At 39.0% G+C, this 12,409-nt stretch overlaps 1 protein-coding gene across 1 annotated transcript; it reads right to left on the minus strand.

Annotated features, from left to right (window-relative positions):
- Nucleotides 1–3,694: 3,694 nt before the first annotated feature.
- On the minus strand, nt 3,695–12,050 carry LOC311268490 (adhesion G protein-coupled receptor E3-like; the record flags this gene model as incomplete). Its single annotated transcript, XM_084372158.1, has 21 exons — nt 3,695–3,766; nt 3,949–4,005; nt 4,176–4,335; nt 4,605–4,696; nt 5,564–5,630; nt 5,730–5,971; nt 6,069–6,272; nt 6,387–6,581; nt 6,673–6,848; nt 7,358–7,471; nt 7,563–7,725; nt 7,822–7,851; nt 8,141–8,218; nt 8,555–8,592; nt 8,689–8,835; nt 8,918–9,064; nt 9,995–10,120; nt 10,238–10,384; nt 10,605–10,736; nt 11,285–11,437; nt 12,020–12,050. The coding sequence occupies 21 exons, from the start codon at nt 12,048–12,050 to the stop codon at nt 3,695–3,697; spliced, it is 2,571 nt and encodes an 856-aa protein (XP_084228284.1).
- Nucleotides 12,051–12,409: the final 359 nt, after the last annotated feature.

Consider the following 12,409-nt stretch of genomic DNA (forward strand, 5'->3'; position numbering starts at 1 on the left):
GAATTTATATTGAAGAGATTCAGTGTTTAGGACACTCTGGACACGTGGTTGTGAAGAGGGTTTTTAGAGTGTGAGTACTGGCTGTGTCATCAGTGGCCTCATGCCTGGACAGAGTTAAGGGCATCGTCACAAGACTCAACTGGGATCCAATCAGCACTCAAGCAGACAGAACGCAGAGTTCCAGCTGATCCTTACACATCATTAAACATGAATTTGAATGCACCAAGTTTCAATTCACACACATGCATGAAAGCATACCACACACACACACATCCAGAAATGATTGGAGAGCAACAGAAAAAAATGGGGAAAGTCTAATATTATAATTCAGGATCTCACGCACATCCACGTGCACACGCAGTCTGTTGTACACAGTTACAAGGTCTGTACACACTCAACATGACAAACTGAGTCTGACAGCAAACAATACCTGAATGTCCAGTTAGCATTATGACAGAATGTATGTCATAGTATGACATTATCATCATCATTAGTATTCGTGCATAGAGCAGACTGGCTAGCTGCTGAGAAGAGTGCTGCTGGCATACGACTCCAGAGGTGAGAAGTAACAAAGTACAAAAACTATCTTAGTATATATTATATACATACATGTAAAGAAATATATAATTTGACATGTATTGCCAGAAAATTACTCTTGATACTGAATTACAGTTAATAGTAAGTAACATTTTAACATGATGTCATTAATTTTACACTTGTATGACTGTTGCGTACTTTACATAACACTCCCTTTAAGTTTAATAGTCTTTATATCATATTAATGTGATGTGAGGTTTAGTTGCACATGTCCTTCAGAGGGATTTTTACTTTTATTCTTTGTGTCTGTACTTTTACTTTTACCAGAGTCTCTGTACTTCTACTAAATAATATTGTGTACTTTTGCCACCTCTGTACAACTCAACTATACATTTTGTGTATACTGTAGGGAATAACTAAAGGTGGTGAAATGCACAGTATAATCCCAACTTCCATAGCGCTGTAAGCTTTAAAGTGCAAAGTCAGGCTGTGCTGGCTGTTTAAAGCTTCTGTTAAAAAAATTTTTTTTTTAAAATCTGTAAATCTGTGATGCTGTTTGATATAGGACTGTTAACATTAATGTTAATGCAGGTTAATGGTAGTCAGGTACACAGTAAATAGGGGCTGTTCATATTTAACAACAGGTTGAAGAAAAGTACAACCCAAAGCTCTTTTAAAACTTAGTTACAGGCACAGTCAGTCAAACATGGCCCTTTGGTGACATCTAGTGGTAGTCATTGAAAACTACAACAACTGCAAGCGTGTCTAATGATCTATTCTACAGTGTATTGGATTCGACTCACAAATTTCAAGCTCGGCCCTGTTAGGTAACTGCTTCAGTTCTTAGAGAAAGGCCATCAGGCTGCTGAAACACTACAATTAGCACTGGTGTTAGCAATATTAATGTGCTAATATGCTACTCCAACATTATAACATTTTACACTGAGTATCTCTACCAACTTTGGTAAAAGCCATCACAGACCTCGAGTCAACGTGCCAAATTTTACCTACAACCGGTCACCCGTAGGTAGTAGGGGTTCTGCAGCACGCCATATAATGAGGCATTATAAAAACCATCAGCTGATAAACTTCATGTGTAACACTGGCAGAATATACAAGAATAATTACGAATTTGTCATAGACAGACTCACAAAGTAATGGATTCTTGAGAATTTCTTTCCCTTTTCATCTCTTTGCTGCTGTTGACTGTAGCTGTGGCTGCTTTTAAATATTGTATATTGATGTGCAAGTTTGTCGTGTGCAACTTCTATTAGATATGTTATCCTGGCTATTTCAATTAATACCAAAAACATGAATGTCAGGCATTATTATATAGACAGACCCCTACGAACCCCCATCTGTGACTCATGTCTGGCTTTGCATCAATATTGTGGATTTCCATGTTGTTCATCGTGGAGTATTTACACCAAGTGTTTTTTCCTATACAGATAGCAAGGCAGTCATTGAGCCAACAGAGGAGTGATTAAACTGTTCAGAAACATGTAAGAACCCCCTTCATACTTCACGGTTATGTTTGGAAAAGAGTCTGTAAAATATTGAGGGCACCTTTCATGTGTTCAGCTGTAATCAAGATCACTTTCACAACCACATCTTCCACTGATTGATAAGTGTGTAGTTAAGTTAAGTGCCACTTGCTCAAGAACATCAGGGTTGTGAGCGATGGGAAAAGAGGACATTATTTATTTCCACCAGCGATTTTGGCAGCTTCAGTAATCTGCAGCCCAGTCCCTCCACTGAAGTTTTATTGGGTAATTGGTCAGTCCTCATTATCCTCTCAAATGGATAAGACTATGCGTCATACAGGCTTTAGTTTAGAGCCACTAGCTATTTCCCATGATCTGCTTTGTCAGCATGTCTGTCCTTGATTGATGGCAAAAACAATTAAACCAGATACAAAGCATGCAGGGAAATTCCCCTTGATCTTTTCTTGTAATGGCATTATTGTCTTGATAAAACGATATGCTCCCTCTTCAAAGCTTCTTCCTCCTTATCATCATTGTTCATCAACCTCATTTTTTGCTACTTAATGGAAAAAGGAAATAAAGGCTATACACCAAAGGAAACTTCAAACTATAAGCTACTACTTCAAAGTATAACCAGTGGTACCATCGAAGACTCATCAGTACCATTTCACTGGGATTTAAAATGTACAGTTTAAAGGAAACACTGGGATCTAGACTTTACCTTATATTATCTAGGTATTATCTAAATTGGGTGAAATCCTAAAAATCCCCACACTGTCATCATATTGCTTTCTAGAGGTTATCTGTGTCCAAAAGTACTTTAAATGCACTGTCATATGTGATTAAATGCTGCACCCTTGAGGTAGACGTATGTATTATACACTAACATGTTCGAAAAACATATTGCACCTTTAATATGGTCCTGTGACCACTGTGTTGCTGAATGTGTGAGGTATATATACAATTTAAATGCACACAATGCAAATGCAAGTTTGGTTCTGCCCGTCCCTTTAATTTGTCTTGTAAAGTTTGACACACCTCGAAGTGTCCCAGCTTGCATGTAAATACAATACAAATGGAAAAAGAAAGAAACAACTGAGACATGAATGTTTTCACTTTGAAGGAAGTTTGTTTTTTTAGACAGTGGGTGACTGAGGGTGTGGGCAGTAACATGTTTGTGAAAGCTCCCACACCCAGGCAAATGAATTAGGTGGAGAGATGGTGACAATTTCAACAACACTGTGAGAACTTCTGATGTTATGGGCCTCATTTTATTGAATATCCAGGAGAGTTTTGTGTGCTACGTTAATCTGTAATTCAATTGTTAATATACAGAAGTAAGTTACAATAACAGTGTAGAAATGATATAAAAACTTCATATTTCTAAAATGTACTTAATTTCTAAAATGTAATTAATTTCTAAAATGCACTGACTGTCAGCAACATGAGCTAAATCTAAAATGTGTTTAGCGTAATAATATTAATTGAATGCTTTAATACAACAAGAATTATTGTTTTGTACAATTGTTCACACCTAAATAAAGAGACTTTAGTAACTGGAGAAGCAGTAGCATGTCAAATGTAATCTAAAAATTTTTCTTTACAGTCCACGGACAATGACAAAGCCAGCTCGGACCTTAAGATAATGAATCATGTTCACCATTTGCATTCATTCATTCTTTTTTCCCCTCATCTGTCTGCTCCTCAGGCTTGTCCCAATCTTCAGACACTGAAGGTGCATCTTTCTGTTAAAATAGATTATTGTAATCAGTTTTGGTAAAATCATCTGGGGGTAGGTCTCATTTAAAAAAGATGTGTGAGGGATCTTTAGTAAGCAGTATGTACAGTGGCACATGAAACTTTTATATTCATACAACTATTTGCCAAAAGAATGCTTGAAATAATGTGCTGCATTTTAGGGACTCACCACAGATTTGTCTTTGCCAACAGAGCATGTCAGCCACTTAATGTACTCCTCTCGCACCTGAAGCATACAAATCAACAGTTCAATGCAGAAAATATACAAAAACAAGAAAAAATACATTACACAAAACTTAATGCTACATCAGCTGCACAACACATCTTAAAATATCCAAATTATAACAGTAAAAGGAGGATGATGACAAAGAAGGGAATGATTTAGCTGAAGTCTACCTCTTTGTTGAGCAGACAGTGGACGATGAAGAGGAAGGTGCCCTGCTGGGAATTGAGAATTATAAACATGACCTGAAAGAAGAGATTCGACTGGTACAGGCCCAGAATCCAGGTACAGCCCAGGATGACAAACTGGGCCACAATCTTGAACAGAATCAACCTGTAAAATATCAGAATTTTATTAATTCTGAACTTAACAATATAGCTCTTTGAAATAGACTACAGTATTTTCAACAGTTTGATTATGTTGACACGAGTCATCATAACCCCCACAATGAAGTCTGTGATATATTGTAATACTGTGTGCACATTATGTATGAATTTACACAAGTTTCCTGGAAAACAGACAGTTCTGAAGTCAAGCAATGCAATCCAGATCCAAATTACAGATCTTCCATTGCAAAGCTCTTGAACACTCCTGGTTCATACCTGGTGTCTTTGGACTGAGAAATGTCACTCTTCATGTTGGCCAGGGTGGGTCTCAGACTCCACAGAGTAGCAAGGAACAAAGTCCAATTCAGCTTAAACAAAAACAAAAGAAAAACACAGAAGCTGAGCTAAGATAGAACAGCATATTGCAAAAAAAATCTAATATGTCTTTCTGAAGAATGAGTGAAAGGAGGCCTGACACAGGTGTTGTCAAAAGTAGGAAAGTGTAGTCCTTTCTAGAGAGTAATTTGTCTCAATGAGAATATCTTTGATATTGCAAGTTGAGGCTAACAGAGTAGAAACACTGCAAGGGACCAAAACATCTCACATCCAGCAGAAAATGACTAGGGTCAAAGTTTTGTCTTTGCCTTGTACTAAATACAATTGGTCTTAGGGTTGGGCGATGTCTATTGAGTTGGCATTTGGATGATGTCCACAGTGAAACATCGGACAATGAGATCGTTGCTGTGGGGAGGCCCAACTGAGCAGGTTTAATTAGAATAATTGGGACATGCAGACACAACTTCAGTGCATTGAGCAGCAACAAACTTCTTTTTATTTCTTTGCCAACATGTCACAAACCTCAACAACTCCTGCCTTATGGCGACTTTGAGAGGACACACTACTTTTTTTTTACTCTCTCTGGAGGGAGGACTTTTAAGTCACGATGTTAGATGGTACAGGGCTCAGTAATTAATGCTTCCAGCCATCAGGGATGGACGATGGCCTCGTCCATTGGCCCGACCCTAATTGGTCTTCATTAAAAACCCAGCACAGCATTGAAAGAGCTTCAAGATGTGCATCTTGTATCTCCTTTAACATGGTCAACAACAATATTTTGTCAAAGTAAGTCTTGAAGGGCATGTTGGCTTGTTTTTGGTAAGCTAAAAATTGGTTGATGTTGATCGTGTTTCCATTTAAAAACATTAGATGCATTTGCTGAGATCCAATGTACTCACTCCAAGGATAACAATCACAGGGCCTGTTAAAGCCCAGTTGAAATGACGCTTTGTAGAGAGCCAGCACCTGCAACAGAATCAAACAAACAATCCTTTCAACCAAGATGCCCATCAGACAAACAGGAGAGTATGAATTAGTACATGTATAACTGTTTGTCCTACTCACGCCTCTGCCTCAGTCGCACCATATCCATCAGAATATACCAGTGCAGAAATACCCACAATCACAAATGGGACACCGTAGCCAATCACGTAGAGGAGTGGCCTGGGGAGGCCATCTCTTTGGATCACCTGCACCTTGGAAAGCCTTCTGACCAACAGGTGGAGCTGTAGCGCCTCCAGCAGCATCCACACAAAACTTGCAACAACTAAGAAGTGGAGAAGGCCCGCCATGACAGTGCAGGCCAGCTGTGGAGACACATGATAAGTATCTTGAAACCAAGCTTTATGCACAAGTGGATTTAACCACAGCAGAGAGTTGTTTTGCATGTTAGTCCTGCTCTACCTCATCTTCAAGATATCTGTCATTCCACAGCAGCAGTAGATGAGATAAAGCAAGGCTGAGGCACATGTGGAGACGGGCCGTGTTGTTGATCTTGGGGTTCCAGCTACACAGAAGGAAGGTGAAGATGGCCAAACCGAAGAAGAACAGTCCAACAATCACACACATTCGGTTTAGCCACTCTAGGAATGGAACCTCTGGTGGTGGCTGAGAAGAAGGAAAGCAACATGTATACTGTTAGCTCCTGATCAACCCTACCTTACCAACGACCCGTATCATTTTAAAAAGACTTGTGTCCCAGACCATAAGAATGTGATATACCTCCCCAATCTGCATGATGAGGGCAAAGGTAGAAAGGTGAGAGCAGCTGCACACTGTGTAGTTTTCATCAGAATATGCAACCCAGCAGCCCTCTTCTGACCAACGCATCGTCTCTCCCTCATTTCCTTCCTCATCTTTGTTCTTGCTTTTGTCTTCCCAGTAGACACACGTCACTATTCCAGATTCAGGTACTTTCTGAGACAGCGAGAAAAACGGAGATCAGACACATAGAAAGTCTTTCTGGATATATGTAGCTACAATCTAGAGATTTTGGTTGATGTTGTACCTTTTTATGTTGGATGGTAAAGTTGACAGGCTCAGTCAGGTTGGTGTTGTTTATTGATGGTAAGATCGCAGTAAAGACATCCGAGTACATCTCTGTCTTGTTTTCTGTTTGAAAGTATTGATGACTAAGGAGACTCTCCATCCCATTTAGTGTCAGAAAGGCAGCTGTTGCAGAACCTGGGAGTGTCCATATGATACATGAACAATCATCTCCACCAATCAGCCTGATTATTAAAACCACTGACAAGTGAAGTGAATAAAAAGGATCATCTCGTAACAATGCAATGTTCTGCTGGGACACCTTCGGGTCCTAGCATTCATGTGGATGCCACGAGGCACCCAGGTTCAATCCATGGAGGCCCCACCTTGCAGCCTGCAAAATGCAAAAGATTTGCTGCCAACACCTACATGTCAGACACCACAGGACGACCCCAGAGGTCCTGTGTCCATGCAGAGTCTGATCCACGATGGGTCTCCATGAATCAAACTTGTTCAGAGACATCCCATAGATTCTTGACCAAAGCGGCATCCACATGAATGCCAGGACCCAAGGTTCCTCTGGAGGAACATTTGATGGTGACCAGATGATCTTTGTTATTCACTTCGCCTTTCAGTGATTTTAATGTAATGGCTGATTAGTGTATACATTTGACCACAGTCATTTTTTCCAATAAAGTCTCTCTCACCATTGTTGGCGCTGGCTAGAGCCTGCAAGTTGATTTCCATGGTCTGTCCTTGAGCAGAAAGATGGGCACTGTTGCTATCATGAGTCCCTGGGCCAATGACCTGTAGGCTCAAATCTTGCACATGGATGAACAATACAGCATGTTCATATTCCCGGGGAATTAAAACGTAGCCCATCTGATCTTGACAAAGGGCAACTTCTCTTACCAACTGTTGGAGATTGCACTGCTCTTTTGGTTTGGTTCTGAGTTGCTGGCACCATCGACGCAACCAGACGGTCTGAGAGGCCCAGAATCACACTGCCGGTCTCTGCATCCCCTTCACTACTCACCTTAACTGACCTGGCGCGGGGTCCAACACCTGACACTTCCTTCAAGAGTTTAAGTCATTGTCAAGATTAAATAAACAGGTAGTCAAAAATACAAACATATTATATGAAGCTCTAAATTTGTTGGATGTTAAGTACCATAGATGCAGAAAAGCTGTTTGCCACTGTCTGCAAGACACCAAGAAAGAGAGAGGGAAGAGTTACATTAGGAAGAACATAATTGCAGTGTCCTCAGTAAATCACACAATTAAATGATTGGGGGGGCTCAGAGGCACCCGCAGGCACCTTTTTTTTTGTTCTTTTTTTTTTGAGAATTTGGTTTGTTGATTGTTGTCAAGTTTTTATATATATTTTTACAAGCTTTCAATTAATACATTAGCAATAAATAGCAATCAGTTATGCACTCACTGATATAGAACACAGAATCATTTGTCACAAGCTGTGGTTTTCTACATACCGCTTCTGGTAAGATGATTGTGTTGTTCTGAAGTTGTTGATCCATGTTGACAAGGAAAGTTCTCTCTTTTGTCTGACCCTGCAATAAGAGTGTTTGTTTAGTATGTGTTTATTATACTAAACTGTAAGCTGATGATTTAACATCTATGTTTTCAGAGAAAGGTACAATGTAAAAAATGATCATGTTTCCATTTCACAATAGTGAGACATTATTTTGTTATCATGGAGCAGGCTTGGTAAGTGCTAACCTCGACACCAAGCCCATTTCAGTACTGGCATCTAGATTTCCTTCTATTAACATCCTAAAACGTTGTTGCTTTATTTGAGGGGTGTAGGGATATGTGTTTGGACATTGTTGTGCTAAACATTTTTTAAAGTTCTCAACTGTTCAATTAAAAAATCTGTCTGGGCGTACCTCTGGGGGTTTGATTTCATCTAGTATCTCTTGGAGACCTGTCAGCAATTTAGAAAAAAATGTACATGAATCTATCACTTTATCTTTGTACAGTTTTTATATTTTTTGATTAACTGTAAATTGACTGTGCTCACTCTGACAAAATGAGACCCCTAACGTCCACACGATTCCAGTTGAAGGGTAGAATCCATCAGGACAAGAACAATAGAAGGTCCCAGGTACATTTGTACACACAGTTTGTCTACCACATATACCAGGCGTCTCACTGCACTCATCTATATCTGTAAAGAGAGAAAACACACAACAGTAAGATATATGATGATAAAATCAAAAGACACACTAGTATTGAACATGTTCACACACCTGAACATGGGTTAGAAACGCTGGCGATCACATCTGGTTTGTTCAGCCGGAAACCAGGAAAGCAGGTGCAAATGTAAGATCCAATTGAGTTTGTGCAGTTGGCATTAGGACCACAGACAGTAGCATCTTCAAAACACTCATCAACATCTGCCAAAAACAAGATACACAAATGAAACAATAAACCAGAAAGCTTTGTGTCTGACTGTTGACATCTGTTGTCGACCATTGAATGTGCAGCTTTCCATCTGCTTCAAGATGCCAGAAAACATCTTTCATCTGAAGAAACATCCACTCAAATACCAATACAGATGTTGGTCTCGCTGGGTTCTTCGGCTGGTTCAGTTGGTTGGTAACCCGTTTCACATGCACAGGTGTGAGCTCCAGGTGTGTTGGTGCAAACAGAATCAGGACCGCAGATAGTCGAGTTGAAGCACTCATCGATATCTGAAAATGTCACTGTAAGTGAGTCTCATTGAACTGAAAATTGGCCCAAATCACATTTGGCTGGTAGATTATATACTGTTAAATTCAAACTTTGACTTAAACAAATAGCCAAATTCCAACTCGCTTTTCCAAGCAAACCAATAACTCTTTCTTTTTTTCTAAACAACTGAAAGATGTTCCTGAGGTTGTTTGTCCACAAACAAGTTTAAATTGGATATCCTTTTTTTAAAAGATCAAAAACCTTGTTATATTGGCTTAGCATCCAATAACCGACATATCAAATGTCCTCAGATTTAATAATAATAATAGTAATAATAGTAATAATAATAATAATAATAACGTTGGTGCTTCACACAGAAGGGCAATTAAAAGAAAACATTCAATATGAAGTACAGTCTGCAGTCAACAAATAAAAACAAGTTAATCACAAGCCGTACAGTAGCAGTAAGTTTTGAGAGATAATTTAAAAGTTTTGAACACTGGAATACTTTCAAAGCCTAAATGTATCTGTAACCAACATGGCTGAGTAAATTAAGTGACCCTTATAATGTGTATCTGTTAACGGTGTGGTGCATGTTGATGCTCCACATATAGTCTAGTCTAGTCTAGTTTAGTACTGAATAGTTTACAGACCCTGGCAAACAGGGGTTGCGTCCGGTACATTCTGGTAGCCTGTATGGCAATCACACACGTAACTTCCTGGGTTGTTGGTGCAGGTCCCATGATCACCACACACATTGTCAAGACACTCATCATTATCTGTAGTGAGAAATTGACAACAGACTCATATCAACCGTTCACAACATGTATACATTTAATGTAACTGCATCAGAGGGAGAGAGAGAGAAGGAGAGCTCATTTTCTTTCAAATGGTACCTTTGCATACGTTTGACTTTCCCGGTGGTAACGCTGGATCTGTTGCGTTGAATCCATCCAAACAGGTACAGAAGTAAGCTCCATTAGTGTTATCACATTCGGAGTAAGAACCACAAATCCCTGAAGTCCTCTGACACTCATCTATGTCTGCCAAGATATATAACGGACAGGACTTTAAATAAGACACATAATGACTGCATCCTTTAAAGGTGCACTATGCAGTTTTCAGCAAGAAATTTTAATGAGAAGAAAAAAAACTTCATTGACTGATTTACTACTAAATAAACAAACTCTCTTCGTTTTTGTGACTGAATATACTGACTAATATAATAATAATAATAATAATAATGAATTAAGGTGTATTTACCAACACAACCGTATGAATCTCCAGTGGGAAGGTGTGTGGGGGGGATTTCATATCCAGAAACACAGGTACAGCCTCCAGCAGATGAACACTCAGCGAGTGGTCCACAGGAGTTTGGATTACACGAAGTATGATCTGAAGACATAACATGATCACAACACCATCATATAATAAATTATTATTAATCATAGTTTTAAAAATAAAGTGTTTAGCCATCCTCCACCTTATGCCTGTTTATCATGCGCAACTAACACAACAAGTAGCAAGTAGACTCATGTAATTTGCCAATTAGAGGGTGACATACCAAACACTGACATATTCTAAAATTCAAGTATTTTTTTCAAAAATTTAATTTTTGACTCAACTTGTTAGCCTGATATTATATTTTTACATATGATTTGTATATGTTCATTAAACCAAGCTTTACGTGTTGACAAGGAATTTGAATAACAACAGTCACTACTCACAAGTCATGTATGCCATGTCACTTCTTCCATGACTCAAGGGTATGAATACGTAGAATCCTCCAGGACACAAAGCAATACTCACTGATATAGCTATCCCTGAACAGCTAGAATAATAAGCATATGCAGCCCCTGTTGTGGGGGTCACAGACTCTGTAGTTGGATATGAAAATGGAATATGAATCGGATAATAGCTGCCACCACGGTGTTGTGCTATACAGCTTGCAACGACTCTGTCTCCACCAATGCCTGTGAAGCGCCACCACTTGCCAACAAGAAGTGTGTCAGTTTTTGGATATCCGGGGAAAGAAGTAGATGCAAAGTCTCGGTTGCGCCATGGTTCAGTTATGTTGGTGTATCCATCACAAGAGCCTGCAAGGAAAAAGGAAACACTGGCAATAATGTTGATTTAAGCTGTTTGCGTTGCCTGTTAGTGTGTAAATGAATATGATACGTACCAGAAGGAAAGACACAAGAGACAGGGATGACAAGGAAGCCTTAGAAAAGGAGAAACAATGGAGAGTTAAGAAGTTGTCAGTGGCTTGAAAAGATACTAAACTTTGTATATATATGCACATTTTAAAGATCAGACGACTATAAAATGACGATCATCACAAAGTAACAATGACATTTTAAAAAAAAAAAAATGTATATAGATAGGTAGATTCAGAAGGAGGCCGGCACATCCAAGATGACACACTGGGATGTGTACACATTTAACCACAAATGACAGACTTAATTTCCAGCGGTCTTTGAAATAAATTAAAAAGGTAATCATCGACTTTGATCTAAAATCCTGTTCTGTTTAAACAACTTTATGTTAAAAATGAACAGCAGCAACATAGGAACACTTACATTTTGAATTATTTCATAGAGACGAGTCAAATATGCTCCCCTCACTTAATAAGTGTGGAGATTCTCACACACCTATACAAAAAATAAGAACTGACTTACCCAGGAGAAGTGAGGAGGCACAGTAGTTCATCGTGACATCTCAAATCCACAGATCAAGTGAGACTGTCTGAAGTCATTGTTAAATTTGCAACCCCCAAAAAATTGTTTTTAAAAGCTTTGAGGCAAATGTAAAAAACTATGCAAATTCCCTGACGCGCAGTGTTGAAGGCCACCTCCATCATGTAAGCAAAAGGAAAAGTTAATAGGAGAAAAGGAAATGATGCAATCACTCAGCACTTCTAATACAGATTTGTACCAGGACTGCAATTCTGGTACCAAAGTTTAATAAAGATGTGTTTTAATGCTCGTATGCTGTTTTGTGTTGTGCTGATGGTGTATCATATTGTGCACACAGATGGCTACAGGGTAGGTGTTCATTTCCCCTGAAAA

The sequence above is a fragment of the Pagrus pagrus genome (genome assembly GCF_965226575.1).
Source record: "Pagrus pagrus genome assembly, chromosome: 13".
In the NCBI taxonomy this organism is placed as follows: Eukaryota; Metazoa; Chordata; class Actinopteri; order Spariformes; family Sparidae; genus Pagrus; species Pagrus pagrus.